Below are 25,421 nucleotides of genomic sequence, written 5' to 3'. Positions count from 1 at the left end.
AAACATCTGGTACTTGCAGCCTAGGCAGGAGATACCCAGCACATGTCAGTTATTTTGTGCTGCTGCTGTTAAGAACTGAGGGAGCGTTCTCTGGCCAGCCCCATGAAGCCGAGGCAGCTGCAGGCTGCCCCTTCCTTGGCAAGCTCTTGCCAGATGTGCAGGGACAGAAAGCTGTACTGTCCCTGCAGCTCCTTGGCAGAGCGGTCTGCTGCACTGGTTTAGCTGTGGGGCCAGGGAAATAACGGTCCATTATAGGTAACGAGCCCTTAGGACACTCAGCATGTGCCCTCTTTGGCCATGCTGCATGGCTAAAACCTTTAATTAAAAAGGCAGGTGTTGACTTCTTGCTCTCACCTGGCACCTGTGTGGGTTGCAGGGTTGGGAGGACAAGATTTTCCGATGCAAAGCGATCCCCTGGAGTGAATCTTTCTGAGTTGGAGTAAAGCACACCGGCCTGGTTTCTGTGGGTGCTTTTAGCCTGTCTTTCAGTCAACTCTGAGCTCGCCCACATGGGTAATCATCCCCATGAACAGCTCCTCCTTGCCTAGGTGTCTGCAGTACTAGTCTCTGTCCAAAGTCCAGGTAGAGATAAGGAAACTGGAGTGACACAGCAGGAGTGGTGCTGCCTGACAAACAAAGGGAACTCCCAGCCAAGATCCAGCTGATAACTAGCGCCTCCAGACTGCAGGCATCTTGGAAGAGATATCCTGCCCAGATGACGCCATGGTGGACTTCTGCCTGGGATTTCCTTCTTTGGCTAGAAAATGGAGCTGGAGACCCTGCAGAGGGGGAAGGATGTCAGACCTGGAAGGTAGAAGGGCCTTAGTCCTGGGACTTTGAGGGATGAGAGGTCTGAGGTGGCACTTTGTGTACACTGTGCAGCCCCACAGCTTCAGCTGATCTAAGAGGCTTTATCTGCTTTTAGGACCCTTGCAGCAAGCCCTGAGGTATTACACTGGCCTCTCTGGAAGAGAAGTACTGCACTCCAACACTGGCAGTAACTTAACCTTCAGAGCTATAACACTTCAGGCTTGTCCACATCATGGAGTTAGTTTGCCCTTTTGCAGTTGGAGGGGATGAAAAGCATGGGAAGGTGTTTCCTGCTGAAGACTGTTTCAAATCCTTTCAGTTCAGGTTTCTCCCAAATCACTCAGACCTTCTGAAAAAGCAAGGTAAGCAGAAGACATGACACAAGGAATGTTTCCTGTAGCTTGACTGCTTTCTGGGGAGAGAAAGTACTTTCTAACAGGACTACATGAGGAAGAAAAAGATGAAGGGGTTCAGGTAATGGACACACAGCTCAGAGCCCTACAAGCTCAGCAGGACTGCAGTTCAGGTGTGCCCAGGCTGAAAGGAAACTCCAGCGGAAGGATCCAGTGCTCATGTTCGAAATCTCCCCAGCTGGGTAACTGCTTGATCTTTAAATAATGTACCTGCCTGCAGCACGCTGGTGCCTGGCTGCCGATTGTACCTGCCCTGAGTCAGGCTGACAGGTAACATGCTGGTGTTTCTCCTAGCCCCTCAGCATGTCCTTCCCCTTCCACCAAGATGCCAATGGAAGAAAAAAAATCCCAGCGGTACAACTCCAGGTATCAAGAATTAAGTTAGTGTCTTTTCCCCCAAAACGAGAGGTGTTTTTTGCAACTTTGCTTAACAAGATCAGCCCCTCTCTTCCTAAAACAGCCAGCTCAGTGACGTGTCCCCTCACGCTGGCAACACCGAATCTGCTCTGTGTGGCTTTTGGAGCCACATCAGACCCCACCTGCCCCATAGCATGTTCCAGACACCAGCCACCCTCCTTGCGTTGGCTGTTTTGGGGGCTTTGTTACTGCTCTTGTATTAATGCCTGGATATCATCTGCTCTGTTTTGTACAAGTGCTCGCAATAAAGGAAATCATTGTTGCAAAAGCAAAACAACTGAAAAACCGAAGGATTGCATCACTTGGCTGTGCCTGCTGCTCCAGGGCCCTTCCTGCCGACGGCTCTGGGGGGTAACGGCCGCGCTGATATGCTCAACAGCTTAGTCCAGCCTAGGGGTTGGGCGGCCTTTTTGCAACCCCGATAAAATCCAGGCATTCCCTTACTTTTGGGGATCTTAAAAGCCATCTCTGCGGTGAGAGGTGATGCTGACAGCATTGAGGTCACCGGTGGTCCTTGGCTCATGAGGTCCTCCCGGTGCGTTGCAAAGTTCAGAAAGAAACCAAAGGCTCATCACAGCTGCAGGGCAAAGATCTGCTTCTTGAGTTTGTCCCTCCATCGTGGGGAGATGGACCTGCCGGAGCCTGGGGTGCCTGCTGGAGCTGCTGCCTGTGCACATGCCACAGCCCTCCTCCAACAGGGCTGGGAGGCGTTGGGGGGTGGCAGCAGCAGAGCTTGTGATGAGTGTGTGGGGTCTCAGCTGCCATGCATAGGGCTGGGGCCACCACCCTGCAGGGAGACATGAGGCTCCAGCCAGGTGCATGAGCTCCATCACTTCCCAGTCACACCCCGCACCACCCCCCCCCCCCCCCCCCGCTCCCGCCCCTACCCCTTCTCCATCGCAGCCCCGCAGCCAACCTCAAAACTGTGTGGACACTCTAGTGTCTAATATAGAGGTTGTGAGCACACTGCTTTCCCCAGGAACAAAATGGAGGCAGGTCTGGCCCTCATCCCCCGTCCCAGCCTCAGCCCTTTGCACACCCCAGAGGGACTGAGTGCTTCAGAGCCTCTGTCTCCCCTCTCTCAAATCCTGCTGATGTCAGTGCCGGGCTCAGCAGCTTTATTGTGTGGAGACAGGCACCGAGCCGTCACGTGGCCTCTGACATTTCCTAAGAAACCAGCTGAAAAAAAGGAGAAAAAAAAAGAACAAAAATAAAAAAGGAAAGCACAGAAGGGGAGAGCAGAGGGCTAGAGACCCCAGCAGCGACCGAGGACCACCACCACGCAGCACCCGCAGGGACAAAATTACAGGGCAACACTGAGGTTTAAGCAAGCAGGAGGGACGGTCCCCGCTGGGCTGGCGGGGCTCACCCTGCCGTGCCCCGTCCCCACGCTCGGCGTGACCCCACAGCAGTGGAGCAGCAACACCCTGCCCCGGCTGCCATGTCCCCCATGGCCACGGCGCGCGTGGCGCTCCCTCTGCCGAGCCCTGCGCCGGGAGCTTGGTGTGCGCAGCCAGCGTGACAGCACACGCCGCCAGGAGGGAAAGCTTCTCTCCTTCGCTTGTATTGGAGAAAAAACAAGAGGGGATGGCTGTTGCAGCACAGCAAGGAGCTGGGAGAGTCAAGGATCTGCTCCCGGCCAAAGCAGGTCCTCCCTCAGTGACCCCAAAGACCTGCCTGGCCTGCAAACTTAAAAAAATAAATTAAATAATAACCAGAAAAATAAAGCAAGGACAAGCTCTTTTCGCTACATCATCATTTTAATTGCATCGACACCCAGAAATACACAAAAGGATACGTGCCAAAAGCCACCCACCAAAGAGAGGCTTCCTTCCATGGTGGATCTTACTTTCACACTTCTTTCACTCAAAAAAAAAAAAAAAGAAAAAAGAAAAAAAAGAAAATAATAATAATTGCACTGGTTGATGTACAAACACAGTCTTCCCTTTTCTCACATTCATGGGTTCTGCCACAACAGGAGGGTAAAGTCCCGGCACCTGCCCCGACACAGCTGGAGCAGGTCCCAGGGGCACGAACGGTTGTACAAAATAGTATGAAGATTTTCTTACAAAGGTACACCTGCAGTGTTTACTGGTTGGGTTTTTTTGGGTTTTTTGTATTTTTTTTTTTTTAAAGTTTCAAAACTAGGTTTTGGGTCACTAATGGCTTGTATCTTTTATCTACAGTAAATTCAGCATATATTTTTATTTTTAGGAATGTGTAAGGCATTTTGGTAAGTTGAACAGTAAAGTCTAGGTCACAGACTCATCAAACTGAAGTCCCTTCCTTCGAACTGTCCTCTTCCCCCTGGAGAAGGAAAACAGAGCTGTGTTACTCAACTGGGTTTCAACCTTATTCTCTTGGCAGCTTTTTGCAGATGTGCCAGGTCCTCCCTTCTGGGCACGGAGAACTGTGACGACCATCTCTTGTGGTCCCAGGGCTTCCCAAAAGCCACCCAGATGGTTTCTGGCAGCAGTTGCCACCTTGCCTCCCATTTTAAACCACCTGATGCTCACTTCCCCGTGACCTCCAACAGTGTCAAGGGGAGGGATGGCCATGGCCACAAGAAGTACCGTTTCCTGAAGCTGTTCTTTCAACTTCTTCACCGTTTCTCTCTCTTTGGCCAGTTGGTCCTGGGTAACCTTCAGTAGCTCCTGTAGTTTGTTTGCTGCCTGGCCCAGGTCCTTTGATAATTTTTTTTCTTTTTCAAGTCTTTCCTACACAGGAGTCAAAAGAAGGCATCTGCCTGAGCCTCCCTTTGCCATCTGGTGATCTCCCATCCTCCAGAACACCTCTGGTCACCTCAGGTCTGCACTGAGCCACCTCGATGGCCACGAGCTGGATGAGCACCCAGCTCCCTCTTTGCCAGATGCCAGGTGTCACCCCACCACCTACAGCTTTCTCTGGCTCCCCGTCAAACCCAGGAGATGCCATGGGCTGAGACAACCTCACAGTAGCAGAACAGTTTCCCAATATGAAAAGCCCAGCCTGCAAGAGCGTTTGCTCAGAGCATCATCCTTATCCGGACAAAGGGGCTGTGACTTGCACATTACTGTCCTTCAGCCATGTCAGAGCTCACAGCCAGCCCCATGGCAGGGAGCTACCTGCAGAGGAACCATCTACCTTGTCCCTCCATCCCAAAGAATGATAAACCATGCATGCAGTCCCACTTGGATACGGCTTTTGCTGTCTTGGCTCAACACCAAGCACAAGAGAGCAGGGCAGCCAAATCACCTTGAGATGCTGGGCCTCCTCCGTGCCTGAAACTGCTGCATTTTCAGCCAGCCTCAGCTTTTCCAGCTCTGCTTGCAAACTGCACGCTGAGCTCTGGGCCTGGAAGGGGGACATATACCAATTAGCACATGAGCTATAACGGCAGCAGGCACCTCCCGCACCCTGCCCCTGGTCTCTGGTGGGTCTGCCTCTGGAAGAGTTACGTTATAGAGCCGCTGTCGGACAGTTGGATGCCAAACACAATGCGTTGCTTTTGCTGATTCAGTTTCCATTGGGAAGACGGCATTTCTTGCCAGAAGCATCATAACACCTGGCTAAAGCCCCTAACCCTCAAGGGAAAGAGCTGGCAAAAAACATGGGGCAACTTGGAGGGAGGCAATCTGAGGGGCCAGCAATGCTACGTGGCTTTAGCACAGCTGCCACAAGAAGTTCTTCAGATATGTGAGGGAATGCAGCGATGTCTGAGATGTGGACAGGGAGGGGGAAAAACCTTCAAATTAATTCTTGAAATTAATTCTTGGGCTTCATTAGCAGCCGAGAACCCATAAAGGCTTTACAAACCCTTGTATCCTCCTCACCCGCACCTACCTCCTCCAGCTCCAGCGCCAGCTTTTGCCGCAGCACTTGCTCCTTCTCCACCAGTGCTTTGTTTTGCTCCAGCTGAGTTTTCAACTGTGTTGAGAAAAGGGGAAAACACCCAGAAATAAAATTAAAAGACCCAAGAGAGGAGCTAGTGGGGACATCACCGAGAAAGCTGGACTAGAGAGAAGACATGAAAACTGAAGCTCTCCCCAGGGGACCAAAGGGCAAGAGGTACCAGCATCCCCTCCTTCCTGCACAAAAGCCGTGAGGATGCTGACGGCGAGCCTGGGGCTCAGCTTTGCATTGCCAAATTTTGCCTGCTCCTCAGGCAGCACCAGCTGGGACCTGGGACGAGAGGCACTCCATAGCAGAGGGTGTGCCTGGCAGGTCCCCGTGCCTGGGAGAAGGCTCCACACTTAACGGGATTTAAGGACAGAGGCAGACCCTGGCTCGCGGCAGCACTGCCACCGGTGAGAGATGTTAGCCCGCATGGGAACAGCCACCGCTAATGCCTCCAGCCCGGCTCCAGCAAGGTCTATGGAGCCTCTGTAGTCCTAATCCCCACCGGCTGGGAGGGCATCCCGGTGCAGCTCTGCCAGGGTGTCCCCTTCCTTCGAGGAGATACAAGCCCCGAACCCAATGGGGCATCGCTGGGTGGTGATGTTTGCCCGAGGGTTTGCAGCATCCCCTGCCCCAAAATCCTGCCAGCCTGATGCAGTGATGGAGGGCTCCCAATGGGAACAGCCTGGCGAAAGCCAGCTTGCGATGAGTTCCTAGGAGGAATAGGACACATGGTTGAAGGGATGGGGGGCTGGCTTCCCCCCAGCACATGGGACGGTAGATGACACAGCCGCGACAGCCCTGAGCAAAGCCACGCGCAGTTCTCCATGCGGTTAGAGACAATGAGACAGGACAAGGGACATGGTTAAGGGCCGGCACCTCCACGGGCAGCAGTCTCACCACCCTAACCTCAAGGGGTGCAGGCTCGCTTGGGTCGGCTTGTAACCCTACTTCTCCATCCTGTACATGGCTCTTCATCTCACTCAACTGCTGCCTGACCTGGAAGGAGGACCAGCAAGCCTGGCTCAGTTACACATCCCCAAACCGCAGCTGTTACAAGACCCACAAGGACCTATAGATAAAGTTTGCTGGCTTTTATGCTTGCACGTGAGCCAAATGTTTGGAAAACCACCTCAGCTTCTGCTAGATGCAGGCCTGTGGTACTTAACCTGGGCAACTTGAGGCACGACATCTCCTAGGCGTGCACAGCATGTGCTTGCACCTTGTCTGCTCTCCTTTGATCAGTCGGCACCTTGGTTTAAAGCCACTGCTGAGGGTTCGCAACAACATAGTTGAGGTATTAAACAAAGCAATCAAGGCAGGGTGGCAGGTCCCATTTTGCCGTCAATCACAGCTGGGATGCTGGGGAGGCAGTTCCTTGAACACCCACCCCCAATAAGACCCGCCCCCCAGTCCATCTACCAGAGCTCCATCCATCCTGCATCGCAGCAAGTGGCAAGCTAACAGCGTGCCTTGGCCAGAAGGGAAGGTCGCTGGATGAACACAAATGGGTTCCGTGCTTAACAACTTCCTGCCTGTCTAATGAGGTTACAGCTAATGACGACCCTGCGCCACGTTCCCTCGAGAGCAAGGGGCTGCATCGGCTCGCTGAGCAAGCCGGACGGTAGTGGCTGGAGGGCTGGGAAGAGTCACGGCACCCAAGGGAAACTGTACTCCCAGCTCGCTCCGCTCTGAGCGGCTCTGCAAGCCAGCAATGTCACCCAGGGTTTTAAAAGCAATCTCCCGAGCCTCTCACGATCAAAGTACGGATTTTAAAAAACAAAAGCCCTCACAGTTTTGGCAGATCTGTTAGTTCTCCGGGTGCTATATCCCAGCCCTCTCCCCACTTTCCTGCAGAAACCTTGCTCCATCCTTCAGCCCCCCAGAGTGACTCCTACACACGGGCTGTACAGCCTCAGCTCTCCCATCCGGAGGTGGATGGATGGGTGCTTAAGGCACCTCAACCCCTGCCCCAGGGTGGTGTTGGGGTAACCAGTGCCCACTGGTGGGGCAGCTGGGGTCTCCTGCCACACGCCAGCTTGCGCAAGCCTTGCTGCTCTCCCCTCCTTCCCACCCCCACCACAGGAGGAAAGGCAGGCAAATAAAAATCTCCTCCCAGGTCATGAACATCCACTCTGAAAGCCGGATCAGTCTGGTGCCTGGGAGCACCGGGTTTGCCCCTGCGCTGGCTGTGCCCTCCTCCCATCCCTGAACCCGCAGGGAGGATGCCAGCCCCACAGCTGCTTTTGCAAACCAGCCCCAGGCAGAGCAGCCGGGTCCCAGCAGGGCAGCTCTGGGGGTCCCCCCTTACCAGGGCCAGCTCCTTGCTCTGCTTCTGCGTTTCCATCTTCGCTGCCTCCAGCTGCTCCTGGGACTCTGACAAGAGCTGCCTCAACTGACGAGGAGGAACAGAAAGAAAAGTTCATTTATGCACGTAATGGCATCGCTTGCTAACCTGCCTGCTGATGCCTGCAGAGAGAGATGGCTGTGAGACAGCTCCATCTCACCCACAGGCCACTGAGGAGCGGTGGACAGCACCTCCATACAGATGTCCCTGTCCCATCACCCTGCCAATGGATCTCCTGGCCTTATGTGTCCACAATCCAAACTGGAGCAAACACCTCCATCTGTTTTCTCCTGCTTTGCAAACCTGCAGATCCCCAGGGCACTCACCAAATCCCCAAAACATGGATGGGTGGTGAGTCGGGCTCAAAAGAAAGTGTTTAAGAAGGTACCAGCCACCACACTTACGACTTCAACTTCTTTTGTGTAGTTTTGGCGTTCGGAACTGGCTGTCTCCAAATGATTTTCCAGTTGCGTTTCCAGAAGAGAAGTGTATTCCTTTAGCTGGATTAAAAGGGGGGAAAGCAGGAGGGGGTTGATTGTTTGAGGTCCAACTCATCCCAAACATCCCAAGGGCCAAGACTGCTTTGCCCAGGGCAAGTCAGGAGATGGGTCCTGACTCAGCCCAAGCACAGCACGCATCCATCTGGCACCTGCATGGGGACCTTCTCCCGTACCCAAAAAACCTTACCTTATCTGTGCTCTGCAGATCTGCTTTCAACTTCTCCACCACATCTTCAAGGGATTTCAGCTGGAGTTGCGACTAAGCCAGAAAGGATCAGAGAAGGTCAGAGAACAGCACCTCACGTGGACACCGAGCATCTTTTGTTTAACCAAAAACTGGCCAGTGTTTCAGTCCCACCTCTCCCATTTCATCCTGTACCCAAGTGCCGGACAGACCTGACACCAAAGCGGAGCAGGGCAGGAGCTCCTCTTCTCAGGGAGGAGTCGTCCAACAAGCCCAGGCCGTAAATCGTGGAGTAAGGCAATAGCTTTTACCTGTAGGACTTCATCTGGCTGCAGTCAGCTTTCAACACTCAAGAAACTGGCACCAGACTTGGTGCAAGTTTCCTAACTGAAAGCGCTTTTGGTTTGGAAGTAGCAAGGTAGACTTTCCAATGAGGTGTCATGGGCTTTGCTATTAAGAGCAGCCAAGCTATCAGAAAAAGCATGGGGTTTGCATTTAAACCTGGACTGATTTTTGAAGACAACTCTGCGGTTGCTGAATTTTTTGGAAAGGAGGAATTCACCTCTTCTCCACAGAGAGGCAGGACTGCTCTGGGATCTGCCCTAGCCACCAGACGTTCATCCCATCATGCACACCCTGCTGCCAGCACACCACCAGCAGCCACGTCATCCCCGTGCAATCCTACACCAGCCCTCAGCAGCGCCAGCGCTGCAGCAGCCAGCAACGGGATGAGAAATCAAAGATCTTTTGTACAAGAGCTCCCCCACCTCCCTGCAGCCCCAGTTAACTTCAAAACCCCATGTGACGGATGGGGATCAGCCAGACCGTGCAAAGTAGCTTCATGTCCATTTAACTTAAGTCGGCTTTGCAGAAAAGGTATGGCCAGCCAAGTTCTCCTAGACTCTAACTAAGTCACGGGAGCTCATGAAACACACTCCCCACCAAACTCCTGGGCAACAACAGCTCTCTGGCAGCTGCTGGTTGGCTTTTTAACTAGGAAGAATGGTACCTAGAGCTAGACAGACAGCTGGACCCAAAACTATGCGCAGTAAGTGGCTTGGACCTCAGCTCCCTTCTTTTCAAGGCTCAGTGAATGCCAAGGTCAACCTGGGTTTTGAGAGCAAGCCAAGTTCTCCTGAAAATGTGAGTCTAAGAGCCCTGCACGTGCTCTCCTCCCGTCAAGCCAGCGCCCACCAGGAGGGCTCAGCCCGACTTCCAAGCATCAGAACTTGGATTACTGAAGCAGTGACGTGGTTTCCCAACTACCATGCCTGAACCAGGGAGCTGCAACCATTCTTCCAGCTCCACTGGCAGGGTCTAGGCACACAGCAGGTGGTGAGGTGGGAACCAGTAGGAAGAGACGCTTAGCTCCTACATGAGGTGGGCTTCTTGTCTGCTGGTTTGGTGACAGGAGGGGTGAATCTGGGGAGAAGAGAAAGTCCCTGTGTCTCAGAGTTCAAGGTTGGCAGGAACAGTTAGGGTCACCACCCAATTTATAGCCAACAGCCCCTCTGCTCCTGTACGTCCAGCTCCACAAACACGTGTCCTAAACACGCACCTTTTGGAGTTCCTCTTCAGATGCCGTGAGCTTTGCTTTCCACACCTGCTCCTCCTCCTCCACGCTCTTCTGCAGGTCTCGCAGCATCCCTTCCTGTTGACAAAGCCTCAACTCAGCCCAAACCTTCTCCAGCCCTCCCAAGCCAAGCAGTGTCAGGGCTGGAAACCCTGGTATACCCAATGCCTCTCCAAAGAATTTGGGTCAAAGAACAGATGACAGAATTAGGTGCCCCAGGTGGGGCTAGGGACTCCCAGTTCCCAGGCTGGCTCAACTACCCTGCCTATCAGTGCCCTTGCTGTGCCACATCCCACCACCACCAGAAAGGTTTCCAACACAATAGGCTGAAGAAGAACTCTAGAGAAATTCAGTTTTCTCCTATTTCCCCTGTCTCACTGGCAAATAGTCTTCCACATGGCAGCATCCCCAATATACTGAGGGATGCCCACCATGAGCCCACAAGCAGCCTGGGCTGTCAGGAGACCTCTCAAGAGGTATTTCTAGTGGAAGACCAACACAACGCAAAGAGCTGCAACTTACCGTCTCCGCAAGGATAGCTCTATACTGCTCACATTCTGCTTGTAAAGTGCTTTGCGCTTCCTCTGCCTCTTTTAATTTAAGTGCTGAATCCTGAAAAGAGAGAGAAGGGATAGAAAGTGAGGGGACAAAAAGAGAAGAGTGACCCTCAGGCACCCCCTCGCCCCTCCACTTTCCAGTTGCTTCACTTACTGGGGGCTCTGTTGTAACTGTCTGCTGCTTTAGCACATCCACAGTCTTCTCCTTAAACTCTTGTAGCCATGTGTCATAATCCTGAGTTTTAAAAAAGGGGACAAGGAAGAAAAAGGACGCTTGGACATCTGTCCTTCCCATGTGGTGGAGGCTCTGTGGGGGTCTAACAAAGCCCATGCCCACCTGCTGCGAGGATACGGCAACTCCAGGGAGGGCAGAGAGCAGCGTCTGCTTGGTTCGCATCTGGAGCGCGTCCAGTTGTTGGGCCAGCTCTTCCTGTAAGAGGGACAAACTGGCATGGGATGGAGGTCTTGGGCACCTGCTGGCCAGGCTGCCAACACTGGTCCTGCTTTTCTGTGCCTACAGGGGTGAGCCATCATGGGGAAACCGGCAAACAGAGAAAACTGCTGCTTCTGAGAACCACGAAAATGTCCCTTCCAGTTCACCCATCTTCCCAGTTCCTCAACCACGACTCATACTGGGGATACACAGCCCTCAAGACAAACTTTGGAGAAGCTGGCAGGAGGGTTGGGCCAGCACTGCTCCTAAGAGGAAACAGGCAACCCAGGGCAAGCACCTCTGGTGGCTCGGGGAGGCTGAATGTTTCCACACCAGCATCACCGCTAGAGAGAAATGCCAGGCTCACCTTTGCTTTTGTAGCAGCAAATAGTTTTTCCTCACACACCTTCTCCACCGTGGTCAATGCTTCCATTGCTTTCCAGTTCTTCTCACGAAGGTCCTGCCAAGACCACACACAGAGGGCCACACATCACTCCAAAGGCCACCAAGCTTCTTGTTGGCACCGCGGAGGATTTCAAAGCCTCCACTCAGGAAAATGGGCAGCAGCCTGTTGCTTTTGCCAAGGGTCTTCCATCCCACTGCCCACGTACACTCCTGTCCCCTCCATCCTTGCAGTGGCTTAATGCACCGCATCGCTCAGGCAGTGGCCTTGAGGGAGCAGAGCAGAGCTGGATGGAGGCAGGAGCTCCAGAAGTAGCCCTCAGGATGCCTAAAGCTGCCTGGAGAGGACACAGGCCAAGTAGAGGGCTGCAAGGTTGCCTCCCCACAACTGATACCACCTTGTAGGAGAAAGATAAGGAGCAGAGGAGCAATGAGGCGTGAGGGACTGCTGCTCAGGAGTTGCCTTGACCCTGCCAGGGTAGGATCTCCCTGGCTTACCAGATCCTAAACCTCCCAAGAGGAGGACAGACACCTCCACCCAGGCAGCCACCACCTGCTGCAGCGCATCAGCTCAAGCTATGCAACCTGCTGGGGGATTCCTGCTCTCCAGCAGCCAAGGCAATGCCTCTAGTGCTTCGCTGGAAGAGCTTCTGGCCGCACCACAGAGCCATCAGTAGCCAACTACGATGGATTGTCATTCAAACCCCAGAGATCTGGGTTTTAGAGGAAAAAATTCTGAGCAGCAAAAGCTGAGCCCAGTTCACTCACGTACGTTGTTTTTCACCTTCTGTTGCTCCACCACCTCTCGCAGCTCTGTGGCTTCCCTTTCCAAGGACGAGAGCTGGTCCGTCTTCTCCTGGAGCCTGGAAAGGCAGGATGCAGGAGTGAGTCTCAGCATCCACCTCCCTCCCAGGTAGCGAGCTGTTGAGAAGGGGACCACAGCCTGGTGTCTCTCCAGGCAGCTTTAGGCATCCTGAGGGCCTATCCTGGTCTGCTCCGGGATCTACACACAGCGGGAGGAGGAGGGATTGGGACTAAAAACCATGGCCATGGCAATGCTGGAGTGGGATCTAGTTTTCTACCGGCTTATCAGCAATAACAAGCAAGTGAGTAGCTGGCTGGCTGTACACCCAGGGCAAGAGGAGGAAGTAACCTGATCCAAAGGCCAGAAATTCTGGCTTACACAACTGGGACTGCTCCCAACACACTCCCGTCCACAGCTTGTTAGGCTGAGATAGCCCCCAGCTCTGCTTTTTGAAAGCATCATCCTACTATCTTGAGTAACCATAAATCAGGATTGCCGACTAGACACCTGAGAGCCTGCAGCTTCCCTCCACACCCTCAGATCCACCATCTGCCCTGAAGGGAGCCTCAGCTTGAGCAGACCAAGGAAGGTTCAGGTCCTTGACAAGAGCCACCCAAGTCTCTTGGTGTCCCAGGACAACCGAACAGCTGCCCTCCTTTAGAGGAATGCTGGATGCTCACTGGTAGTGGGGCCAGCTGAGAAATCCTCCTGCCGTGCAGAGCCTGAGCCTCCTCAGAGGTGCCCAGCACATGGACAAGGGGCAAAAGGCGCAAATTGTGACATGGGAAACTCCATTTAAATGCCAAGAAACCTTTCTGCACCAGGGAGGAAACACTGGAAGGGCAACCCAGAGAGGTGGTGGATCTCCATCATTGGAGATACCTGGAAACATCCGCAAAAAGCCTCCTCTGGTTGGCCCAGCCTTGAGCAAGGGCTTCTATCAGAGACATCCCACTCCCAACACCACCAGAACCTCCTATTCTGCAGGATCGGTCAGCCTCCACGTGCCTGCCAGCAATTACAGTCTCACTTCAGACTCAACTGGCTGTTATTTGGGGCCAGCACTGGAGCCAATTAATATTTTAAAGAGCTGTGTTGGCCAGGATTGACCTTGTCTTCCCAGCTTCGCAGTCCCCAAGCCTGCCTCACAGAGAGGGCAAGTCCCCAAGCCCTCACCCACAGGGCTCAGCGCCCGGGGAAGCCTGGGACACATGGACAGCAAGTTGGAGGTGCCATAGCAGCCTCCATGCACACTTAGACCCACCTCAACTGCAGCTGCTTCATTTCTGCTTCATTGGCTGCCTGGAAGAGAGAAAGCATTTTCGTTACCTGTCCTAGGCACATGCAGGTCAGCCCTTTCTGCAGCATCCCAGAGCAAAGATAACAGCTACTGTGTTAACACAGTGCAAAAACACCTGCCTGAGTGGTGTAAACCCCCTCTCCTCCTCCTCCCACCCCCATTAAATGAGCACGCAACCTGCACGTCTCTCTCTTTTTCTGCCTCCCTCATCTGGCCTGCCTCCAGCAGAGCTTCGATGGATTTGATCCTCTCCAGGAGCTTTGTATTCTCTGAGCTGGCATCCTGCAGTTTCCCCTTCACATTGTCCAGCTCCAGCAACTTGCTTTTAACCTCCGCTTCGGAGGTCAGCAGCTTGGCCTGCAGTTCTGTTGGAGGATGGGGTGAGAAACACGGTAACGTAGGTGCAAACGAATTTGGAGACTCCCCACCCTGCCCTGCCCAAGCAGAACTCTTGGCTGGAGAAGCTTTGGCCATGGATGCTTTCAGGAGGCACAGAAAGGGCAGGCAGGGATGCAGGACAGCACAGGAGAGAGGCATTGGACTGGCATCATAGGACCATAACGAGTCCCGTGTCTTGCTCAAACGAACATCAGGCAGCCTAACTCATCCCTGGGTCTACTTGCCCTGCCCCGATCAGCCCCACCAAGCACCCAGCCCTGAAAGCTCCAAGCCTGCCCCACAGTTCTCCCTGCGCTGATCCAAGGTCCTCACCAGCAATGCTCTGCTGCTGTCCTTTGGCCTTTTCTGCGTCTGCTAACAAGCTTTTGTAGCTGGTCTGCGTTCTGCGGAGCTCGTCGCTTACTTCATCCAGCCTCCTCTGCAGCGTCGCCTCCACCTCCCTTTGGGAAGCCTGCAGGGAGAAAGAGAAGGCTTTCCGTAAGCGTGCCAGGCACCCCAGCCAATTCGAAGCAAAGCTCTGTGTGTCACATAATGTTATTTTTAAGCTGTGCTTTGGGGGGCGTTTAAGTTAACTTTTCCACTGTGCTCCCCCCGTGCATAAAGCATCTTGCCTCGCGCTCGCGTTTTATCATTTGCCAGCCTTCAAGTGGGAAGCAGACAACACCCGAATGTCTCAGTTCTGGGCCAAGACCATGGCCATCCTCCCCTCTGGAGAGCTAAGCTCTGAAAAACCTCTTAAAGCCCTGGTCCTAATGCACAGCCCCAGCCCAGCAGCAAGAGGTACTGCCACGGTGCTTAGAAGGACAGAGACACCCAGCCATGTGTTTCCACATGTGGAGGAATTTTCTGTGTGGTTTGGGCCAGGGAAGACTTTTTTTTTCCATCTTAGAAAGCAGTGGGGAAGAGGCCTGGCCAAGGCAGGCGCTTTAAGGGGGAAGGCAGAGGAGGAGGACGAGGAGCAGTGCTGCAAACCAGCAGCTCTATGGGTACAAGTCACACCCTTGCAGATGAAGAAATGTTGCTTTGCATGGAGGGGACAGAGGAATACAAACCAGCAGCCCCATCTCTGTCAGGGTGATGCTTCCAGAACCACCAAGAAAGCAGGACTTCTCTGGTTTTTGGGGATTGGACCCCATATCTTCAGCTCAGAGCTCCAGGTGTTACTGTGGAGCACATTCTCCCTAGCACCTTAAACACACCACTGGCTTTAAAGTCTACCAGCTAGTATGATTTATTTAATTAGTATTAAGGTGTGCAGCAAGATGACAGCCCTGGAAAAGTTCTCCTAAAAGCATGCCTAGAAGCCGGTGTTTTGAGCCAGGAAGGCAGCTTCTGCCTTCACACCGGTTGCATGCCCACATCACCCCCTTTGGTCCTCGCCTGCAAAAGCAGCAGGGGCCAAAAACAGCCCACCAAAAGATCTGCATCCTCAGGCTCCCAAAAAATTAAAAGCAAGGATGCTGAAGGCCCCTTGCTCTAGAAGCACCTCTACAAAACCATTTTGGCATGCGCAGATAAAGGTCCCCACCACCATAGCCCCTTTGTAAAGAGATCAGAGCAGTTCAGAGACCACAGCACGTGCAGGAGGGACACATCACATCCCTCACCCTGTCTGGCACACCTGGGGGAAAGAAGTGTAAGTTCCCAGGTCAGGGGTACCCAGGATCATTGCTCCCAGCCCCTGGCTTAGCCAGATCCCAGCAGAAGTGCTGCCACCCCACCTGCCGGCAATGCGCTGCTGCTCCTCCGCCAACAACAGAGGAGGCTCTGCTTGGGAGGTGTCCTTTAAACACCCCTAAAAACCCCAAACCCAGCCGCATCCCGGTGACAACAAAAAAGCCGCAAGCTCTACCTCCTGCACCAAGGAGGAAGAGCAACAGGCTTAAAAACAGCTGAGTTGAGAGCGAGCACCCATGTCCACATGAGCACGGGCTAGCGGGGGCCAGTGGGTTTCCTCTCTCAGCTCAAGGGACCACCCAGCAGCGCGCACCATGGGGGGTTCCCCCCCACACCTTCACACCAGGCTCATGAGCTTCACAGGTGAGTGAGAAGAATGGCTTCAACCAGGGCATCGGGCTCCTGGGGCTTTGCAGGTGATGAGCCAGCCAATGCACAAAGAGCGCGTTGCGTGTGACAAAAAAACCCAGGGGCCGGCAATGAAGAGGTCCACAAGGCATCTTGCTTTCCAACCGTGGATGCTCATCTCCCTCCAAGCTCTTTCCATGGCCAGGCCCACGGGTCACACGCAATTTAGCCACCGGCCCCATCTCTGTGAGGGAAGTGGGTTTGCCAGCGCCTGCCTGACCTGCAGCTGCTCGATCTGCTTCTCTGAGGCCACCGCTTTGATCTCCCAGCTCTTCTTCTGCTGCTCCTCTTGCTGCAGCACCTCCGATTTCTCAGACAGCTCTTTCATCAGCTTGTTGCACTCTTGCCGTAGCTTGGCCAGCTCAGCATTTTGCCTGCACCAAGAGAAGCAGGGTTATTTTCGCCTGCAGGCCAGGCAAGCATCCCTGATGTTACCTAGGGGGGAACACATCCTCCCGTGGGCCTGATACAGGACTTGAAACATCTCAAGGGCTGCGTTCGCCTGTCTCTAGGGCACGCCCAGCCCTTCAGGGCGGGGTGGAAAGAGTTGACAAATCCCTTTTCAAAAGCCGCGTTTCAATCACAGGAGACATTCCTTTCTCATGAAGTAGAGGATGCGAGGGTCTGTGTTCCCAGACACAAGAGGAAGTGCTCTAAGCAGCTGGAGTCCGCTCTGTAATTATTTGACTGCTGTTAATCACCAGCCATTTCAGACTTTCTACAAAAAGGAGTGTGCAATTCTTCTACCTAGCTCCTATTTGTTCTGCATGCACTGGGCAGGTCTTGGTTCTCTGCCGCATCACTCCCATCAAAGCGGACCTGTTGGAGCAGGTCCAGAGGAGGCCACAGAAATAATCAGAGGGATGGAACACCTCTGCTATGAGGACAGGCTGAGAGAGATGGCGTTGTTCAGCCTGGAGAAGAGAAGATTCGAAGGAGACCTTATTGCAGCCTTTCAGTACTTAAAGGGGGCTTATAAGAAAGATGGGGACAGACTTTTTAGCAGGGTCTGTAGTGACAGGACAAGGGGTAACAGTTTTAAACTAGAAGAGGGGAGATTTAGACTAGATAAGAAGGAAGAAATCTTTCACACTGAGGGTGGTGAAACCCTGGCCCACGTTGCCCAGAGAGGTGGCAGATGTCCCATCCCTGGAAACATTCCAGGTCAGGTTGGATGGGGCTCTGAGCAACCTGATCTAGTTGAAGATGCCTGTTGCTCATTGAGGGGCATTGGACTAGATGACCTTTAAAGGTCCCTTCCAATGCAAACTATTCTATGATTCTATGAAAAAGCCAGCTGCATTTCTTCTGGCGTTTGAGTGTACAAGCTACCCTAAAGGGGGAAGTGCCATGGTGCCTTCTGGTCCCCTCTCACCCTCTCCACCGCCTGTTGGCTCCAGCATCAGCATAGGTGAGAAACCCAAAGCAGAGAGGGTTTCCCCTGTCCCTCCACTTGGGAGGAACATTCTTGTTTCCCCTGCCAGCCCCCCAAAAGCCACTTGGCAAGCTCCTCCTCGCTCCCTCTACCTTCAGCTAGTTCGGGTATCTGCAGAAGCACCTTCAAGAAAGGGGGTGGCCAAGCCCGATGGACAGCCAACCCCAGGGTTTGCCAGAGGGCAGCCCCAGGCTCTGCTCCCCACCCCAGCCTTACTTGCTCTCCGTTTGGCTGGTGGCCTGGTTGAGTGCATCCCTCAGGATGGAGTTCTCCTGCTGCAGGCGAGCCAGCTGTGTGTTGGGACCATTCTCCAGCTGCTCCTGCAGGGTCCGGATCTAGAGGAGCCCAACAGGGGTTAATGGTGCCGCCAGCCCCTTTGCTCTCCCTGTGAAACCCACACGATGAGCAAGAGGGACTGGCAACAAAGGGGGGTGTCTGCTGATGTTGACAGCCCCCAGGGATGCGGCATCCCATGAGGATGCTCCCATGTGCCTCTTCTCCCTCGAGCACCACAGTTGAGGGGCATCACAGAGTCTCACCCCTCCCCGAGGCTCTGGTCTCCTCGCACACCTCAATCTTCTCCAAAAGACCATGCATCTGCCACCAAAAGCCACCCGGCAGCCACAGAAGGAAGCTGCAGAGCACAGCGTGGGGCTCACCTTGCCCTGGAGCTGCTGCGTTTCGCTGACGTGGTCCTGGTAGCTGGCCTGCATGCGTGCCTGCACCGCCGCAATCTCCCGCTCGCGGGCGAGCAGCTGCTCCTTCAGCTTGCCCTCCACGGCCGCCGCCTTGGCCCGCTCGGCCGCCAGTTCCTTCGAGGAGAGAAATCACCCAGTTAGTCCTCAGCATACGAGTCTCCCCGCTTTAAGGGGATGCGAAACTGGTGACATCCTAGCTCAGAAGACTTAAAAGCTCAGCCCTCTCGGAGCTGCCCCCGTGCCCAGCTATGCCGTTTAGCACTTACATTTCCTCCTGCATTTTGTTTTGGGCTGTGTGGCCACTGGATGCCACTGTTGTTCCACACGGGGCCCACTAAGAGAAAGGAGTAAGACAGCCTGGAATTTTATTTCCCCCCCGCACTAGGACCAATAACATCACATAAAGTTTGGGGCAAAGCAGGAGAATTTAAAAAAAAAAAATTAAAAAAAAAAAAACCAAACACCCTCCGCCCGCCTGCAGAGGCAGGGGAGCTCCGCTGGCCGGCCGGGCAACGCCGAGCCGCTGCCCTGCGCGGTCTCTGCACAGGCCGGGGTTTAGCGCAGCGCCCGAGCGCCCGGGGTGGCTTCGCCCTCTCCTCTCCTGCCCGCAGGCGAGGGGCTCACCGCTGCCAGGTCCCGCCAGCTGCACCGCAGGAGGTGCCGAGCCCAGGGTGGTGGGGGCCTGCTCCAACTTCAACACCCAAAAAGAGGCAGAGGCCGAGTCGGGGAAGGAGGCTGTAAGTAGTATCAGGCTGCTTAAAAAGGGACTGATCAGCACCTTCGCAGCTCAGGGGATCCGGGCAGAGATGAGAAGGGACTTATTTTCCCCTAAGAGATTGCAGCTTTTTGCTGCTTTAGGCAGGAAGGGCCTTCCCCTGCTTCCCCAGCGGCTGCCAACAGGTGCCCCCCGCACCTCCTCGGGCTGGTGTCTCCCTGGGCTGGGTCAGGCCCAGGAGAGGAGGTCAGGCAGGGATCTCCTCCCCTTTTTGGGGAAAAAACAGCAAACGGGTGAGGGACCCAGTGAGCCCCTGGGCTTCGCCTCCAGCAGGGACGCGATGCGGGGAGCGGGAGGCACGTGGCGAGCCACAACAAGCAGAGCCCAGGCCGAGGGTGCCAAGAGGGCCGCGTGGCGCTTACCTTGCTGAGCTCCCGCAGCTTGTTTTTGGCAGCGGCCGCATCCTCCTGTTCAGCAGCGAGCTGCTTCTCCTTCTCTTCCAGCTGGCGTTTCAGGACAGCGACCGGGTCACCCTTCTGCGTGGCCTGCCAGCGTGGGGCGGCACATCAGTGGGGACCACCACCTCCGCATCTATCCCCCCCGCCCCACACGCGCCGGATCCTGCCCTCTGCTCCAGGGGAAAATTCAGCTCCGGTCTCTAAGACTGACCCTTGGGGCCAGCCTGCCGGAAAACAGGGTGCCTTCCCTCCCCTCCGCACCTCCCGAGGCTCGGCAGAGCTGGCAGAGCCCCGGCGGCAGGTGGCCAGGCTGGCAGCCCTACCGTGTGCCAGGTGTCGTGGACGATGCCCGCTTTCTCCGTCAGGATCTCGATGAGCTGCTGGGCCTCCCCCTCGCTGAACACCATGCTGCTGACGGTGGACACGAGCGTCTTGTAGGGCAAGTAGAGGGGCCCGTCGGAGTCTGCGGGTGCTAGGGAGGAGAGAGGAGGGCTTGGGACGACTCAAGTTGACAGCAGAGCTGAGTAGCACCAGCTCAGTCGGCTTCAGCCCCACAATTGCCGTTTCATAGAATCATAGAATCACAGAATCATTAAGGTTGGAAAAGACCTCTAAGATCACCAAGTTCAACCATCAACCCACCACCACCCTGCCCACTAAACCATGTCCTGAAGTGCCATGTCTACACGTCTTTTTAACACCTCTAGTGATGGTGACTCCACCATCTCCCTGGGCAGCCTCTTCCAATGCTTGACCACTCTTTCAGTGAAGAAATTTTTCCTAATATCTAGTCTAAATCTCTCCTGGTGCAACTTGAGGCCATTTCCTGTTGTCCTACTGCTAGTTATTTGGGAGAAGAGACCAACACCCACCTCACTGCAACCTCTTTTCAGGTAGTTGTAGAGAGTGATAAGGTCTCCCCTCAGCCTCCTCTTCTCCAGACTAAACAACCCCACTTCCCTCAGCTGCTCCTCACAAGACTTGTTCTCCAGACCCCTCACCAGCTTTGTTGGCCTTCTCTGGACACGCTCCAGCACCTCAATGTCCTTCTTGTAGTGAGGGGCCCAAAACTGAACACAGTATTCGAGGTGCAGCCTCACCAGTGCCGCGTACAGGGGCACAATCACTTCCCTGCTCCTGCTGGCCACACTATTTCTGATACAAGGCAAGATGCTGTTGGCCGCCTTGGCCACCTGGGCACACTGCCAGCTCATGTTCAGCCGGCTGTCAACCAGCATCAGCCCAGATCTCCACAGTCAGGTTTGCTACCTCTCTAATTGAAAGCAATATGAGAAGTGCTGAAGATGACACTCACCACACACATGTGCATCTTGAGCCAGCTGTCACCTCTGCCTGGCTCTACTACTGGTCCCACCACCCTGCCACCATCCTCCAAACTGAGTGATTCCCAGCAAAAGCTGGGCATGATTTGCCAATGCCAAGGAGCAGAGACATTTGGGACATCAGAAGCTGGACCACACCATGATACAACCTTGTTGGGTGATGTCACTCCATGCAGTGGTGCCAGTGATGCAGAGCGCAGCAAGGTCCTCTCCAGCCTTTCACCAGGCAGTTTTATTCCAGCTCTCTGATAAGGGAACGATGTGACTCAAACCCTTCTCCTAGCCCTCTGCTAACCCAGGAAAGCCAAGGAGCATCAGGGACCATGATGCTGTTGTTGGACCACAGCGCACATGGTCATGATGGATAGACAGTGGCAAGTAGTGGTTTAGGAGTTCCTGCACAGTTTCAATGGCCCAGTGGGCTTATTTTCCTAAAAAGTCCCAGAAGAAAAAGCAGTTTGGACTCCAGTAGCTCCAGAGCCTTTAAAGCTATTAACATCAAGGTCTCTTGAATGCAGAGCTCAGACCTCCCCAAGCAGCAAGGTCAGAGAATAAGGAGGAGGAGAAGGTGCTGCAGGTGTCGGAGCAGAGATTTCCCTGCAGCCTGTGGCGAGGAGCCCACACTGGAGCACGTTCATCCTGAAGGACTGCAGCCCATGGAAGGTCCCACGCTGGAGTGGGGAAAGGAGTGAGGAGGAAGGAGCGGCAGAGAGGACCTGTTACGGACTGACCACAGCCCTCATCCCCCTGCGCCACTCGGGGAGGGGAGGTAGAGGGATCGGGAGGGAAGGAGTGAAGTTGAGCCTGGAAAGAAAGGCATGGGGGAAGGTGGTGTTTTAATTTTGTCTCTGTTTCTCATCTATTTTAATTTGAAATAAATTAAATTAGTTTTCCCCAAGTCAAGCCTGTTTTGCCTGTGACAGTAATTGCTAAGTGACGGCCCCGTCTCTCTCTTGACCCACAAGCTTCCTCATCTTATTTTCTCCCCCATCCTGTTGAGGAATAGGAGTGAGAGAGCAGCTGGGTGGGCGCCTGGCAGCCAGCCACGGTCAACCCACCTCAGCAGCAAAGCAGCAAAGCCCAGAAATGCCTAGCAGCTCCGGCAGGCACTGTTTCCTCCTGGCTTCTGCTAGATCCATTTGGGATGGCAGCGCTAAGCCCGGGCAGCAGCGGAGTTTGTCTCACCAGCAGCAGCCACTTCCCAGCAGCGCAGCCGGGGCAGCTCCACCGCCTTGCGCAACCAGGGCCCAAGAGCTTGGCTCACGCTCTACTCACACCGGCAACAGCGTGGATGCCTCACATCCCCTGGCCCGGTCCCACTGGGCGGAGGGACCCACCAAGTGACGTTTTGCCCACCTCCCAGCAGTGTTGCGCAAGGCAGCCTTGCACAAGGCAAGCACGACGCAAACCCCACCTTGCAGCTGGCAAACGGAGCCAGGGCGGCCTGCCAAGTCGCGGCAAAAGGAAGCCTACGCGGCCACCAAGCCCGTTTGCAGAGTCGGAAACCTCGCATCTCACCGAAGGAAGCGGCAAAACAAGAAGCAGCCGTGCGGCAAAGCTGCCATGGGAAAGCACAGCAGGAATAAGGGGTCTGAAGAGCTGCTTCTCAAACCCAAGGGGACACGGGAGACGTGGACGGCCCTTGCATGCAGCCGCGCACCCGGGAGGCTGCAGCCCAGATCGGGTACCCACGCGCGTTTCACAAAAGAGTGTGGCTCCTGCTATCACAGGTAACGACTGGGATCCGAGTACACGCTGACCACTTGCAAGCAAGTTTTTGTGTGATGCAGGAGGCTCAAAACGAACCACACAAGAGAAAAATACCCCAAGCTGCTCTTGTCAGGTTTGCCATCTGCTTCAGTGCCGAACACATGTCTTTGAACACTTTGAACATCCATTTTTATCTGCCAAGGGATAATTTGTTGCTTCTGGCTTTGAGGAGGAGAGGCCACAGCTGCCCACAATGCCTTGGTGAAACTGCTGCCAGCTTCACAGCACAGATATTACCGAGAGCTTTCCCTTGAAAAGTCCCACAGGAACAGCTAAGGCATCACTCCTGGCTTTGAAGACATGCAGGATCGGCACTTCATACCCAAAGCAGTGGACGCTGGGAGCAGCCAAAAAACCTCCCAACTTAACAAGTGCTAAAAGTTCATCTCCCATCCACATCCCCTCAGCTGTTACAGCTTAGATTTAGGGCCATGTTTACAGTGTTAGAGAAGCGCATCCCTGCGTGCACGTGCCAAACCAGCCACCTCCAGTTTCCCCAACACCATCTCTGCAATACCCTCCAGTAGCAGCTGCTCAAACCTTTCCAAACCTCATCACTATGTGAAGATGGTCTTTAGTAAAATCCCTTCCTCAGAGGAGCAGATATAAGGGTTTTAACCCAACCTTGAAGACCAGCAGCCACAAAATGCCCTGCTGAGTAGCAGGCTCACTTCCAAAATATGGGTGTGGAAACTGTCAGGTTACACAGCAGCCTAGGTTTGGATGTGCTGGAGAAGGCTAGCAAGCAGGGGTGTCTTTTTATTCGGTTGGGTTTTTTGTAAATAAATAAAGAAATGAAACCTCTGCACACCACATGACATCTTTGAGAACATCTGAGAGATTTCTCCCACGTGTCCACATGGGAACACTTCTACAGGTCTGAAAGCACTCCCTTTTTTAGTGCCAGTAATTATCACTTAACCAAAAATAAACCCCAAATTGTTCACATTGGTGCAATGAGAGGCAAGAATCCAGCTAGAGCTGTTTCTCCCCTCCCTATACCTATTTACACCGTGGAGAGTTCAGGACCACCTTCTTTAATCTCTTCCATCTCCAAGTCAGTCAAGTGAGGCATGAATGATGACAGGCAAGTTTTCCCTTCCCTGTGACATACTCAAAGTCACTTCCCTCTAACGCTCTTACAATCAAACCCCTGCAGTATGAAATCCCTGCAATACTCTTCTCCTGTAGGCTGTTTTTCACCTCCACTGAAGAAGGATTTCCTCCTCTAGCAGTGACCCACCTTCTCATAGAGGAGTGGTAGAGCTCCTGTGTGCTTTTAATAACCAGGGGTGGAAGGGGAAAACACCTTGTCTTGGCTTTCCACCCAGATGTTCAGCACCTTGGCAGCTGCTCCCTCTCCCAGGACAGGTACCTGCACCTCCTGCTCATTCTCACTGTGCAGATCTGCTCAGAGACCCGCAATGCAACAGCAAATCTGTGTGTTGGACCAAGGAGCTAAGCACCAAGCAGGGGTACCCAATGCAGGAGGAAACACATTACACAGTATAATAAGTTTATTGACTTATTACACAGTGTAGTAAGTCAATAAACTCTTGACTTCAACTCTACTTCACCGCAGGGAGAACTACAGTCCAGCACAGTCTTTTTCAACCCACCTTCCCCTTGGCACACATGGTCCATCTCACCAGAGGCAGCCTTTCTACAGCTGCCCTGTTTCCAACACTGAAGAACAAAGAGATCTCGGAATGGGATAGTTCTGTTTTAACAGCACCAAGATACCCTGCTGGCTTACTCTATGGGGATATATGCAGAGAAATTTGGCCTTACCTGGCTCACTCTTCTTTTTGGATCCAGCTTTCTTCTTGACAGGTCCATCATGCTTCTGCTCCTCATGGGTTGGAAGAGCATCTGTTTTCTTGATGGCAACGGAGCTGATGACCGGAGCACTTTGCTGTGTGCCAACTGGTGGCACGGCCACAACAGGCACCTCCTTAGGGGTCACCTCCAAGACAGGAGAACTTTTGGGCACACTGACAGGAGGTGAAGCCAACACTGGGCTAGGAGCAGGCTCTACCTTTGCCACCTTCTTCTCCTTCTTCCTCTTCTCCTTAGGTGACGGAGCAGGTTTCTCCTTTTCCTGGGGAGCCACTGACACCGCTGTGATCAGAGGCTCAACAGTTACAGGCTCAGGCACCACAGCAGGTTCAAGAACCACATCCTTGGGAGAGTCTGTCACTTCCTGAGCCAGCTGCTGCTCTGGGATCTTTCCATTAGGTTTCTCTTCCTTTTTCTTCGCCTTCCCTTTTTTCTCAACAGGTTTCTCTTTCTTCTTTTTCTCTATTTTCTGCTGCTGGGTCTTCTCAAGCTCTTTGCGTTGCTTGGCCAGGGCTTCCTCGTAAGATGTCTCCTTCATGGAGAAGGTGGACACCAGGAAGATCCCGATGGCTGATATCACCATAAAACCTCCAAAGACCATAACACCCAGCGTCTGAGGGTCGTACACATCCATCCTGCCTTATTCCTCTGTGCCTGCAAAACACCAGAACAAAAGTTAGTGGCGGGGGAGGAGGAAAGATATGCAACGGCCTTTCTGAGCAGAGAGTTTCATATGGACATCTGTGTCCCCAAATGGCACCATGCACTGAAACGACAAACACTCAAGATTCATACAACTCTGGTGAGGGCAACCTGCCTACACACCCCCAAGTCTGTGCTCCTCCACTACGCTGCCCATGCAGAGTGGTCCAGTTGTACCGCAGTGCCTGATTTCACTGGCTGCAGCAATCTCCAGAAGAACCAAAGAGAGGGAATAAAAAACCAGGGATGTAATCAGAGACAGCCATGAGCAACTACCCATTACATGTCCAATGGGACAGTTTTGCATGACCCTAGGCAATGCCGCCAGCCCTGCGGCAGTAAGAGAGCGCGTTGGTTCAG

At 53.8% G+C, this 25,421-nt stretch overlaps 1 protein-coding gene across 1 annotated transcript; it reads right to left on the bottom strand.

Moving 5' to 3' along the window:
* Window positions 1–2,531: 2,531 nt before the first annotated feature.
* RRBP1 (ribosome binding protein 1) lies at window positions 2,532–24,993 on the bottom strand (the record flags this gene model as incomplete). The annotated part of the gene is made up of 23 exons (XM_081997395.1): window positions 2,532–3,947; window positions 4,214–4,357; window positions 4,875–4,973; window positions 5,463–5,546; window positions 6,426–6,515; window positions 7,828–7,911; window positions 8,268–8,363; window positions 8,551–8,622; window positions 10,106–10,198; window positions 10,643–10,732; window positions 10,832–10,912; window positions 11,015–11,107; window positions 11,478–11,570; window positions 12,285–12,375; window positions 13,582–13,619; window positions 13,795–13,982; window positions 14,329–14,467; window positions 16,322–16,475; window positions 17,753–17,871; window positions 18,196–18,348; window positions 19,372–19,494; window positions 19,731–19,879; window positions 24,312–24,993. The coding sequence occupies 23 exons, from the start codon at window positions 24,991–24,993 to the stop codon at window positions 3,909–3,911; spliced, it is 2,994 nt and encodes a 997-aa protein (XP_081853521.1). The 3' UTR covers window positions 2,532–3,908.
* Window positions 24,994–25,421: the final 428 nt, after the last annotated feature.

This window comes from Phaethon aethereus (genome assembly GCF_964289735.1).
Source record: "Phaethon aethereus genome assembly, chromosome: 3".
Classification (NCBI taxonomy): Eukaryota; Metazoa; Chordata; class Aves; order Phaethontiformes; family Phaethontidae; genus Phaethon; species Phaethon aethereus.
This window is presented reverse-complemented; position numbering and strand designations above follow the sequence as displayed.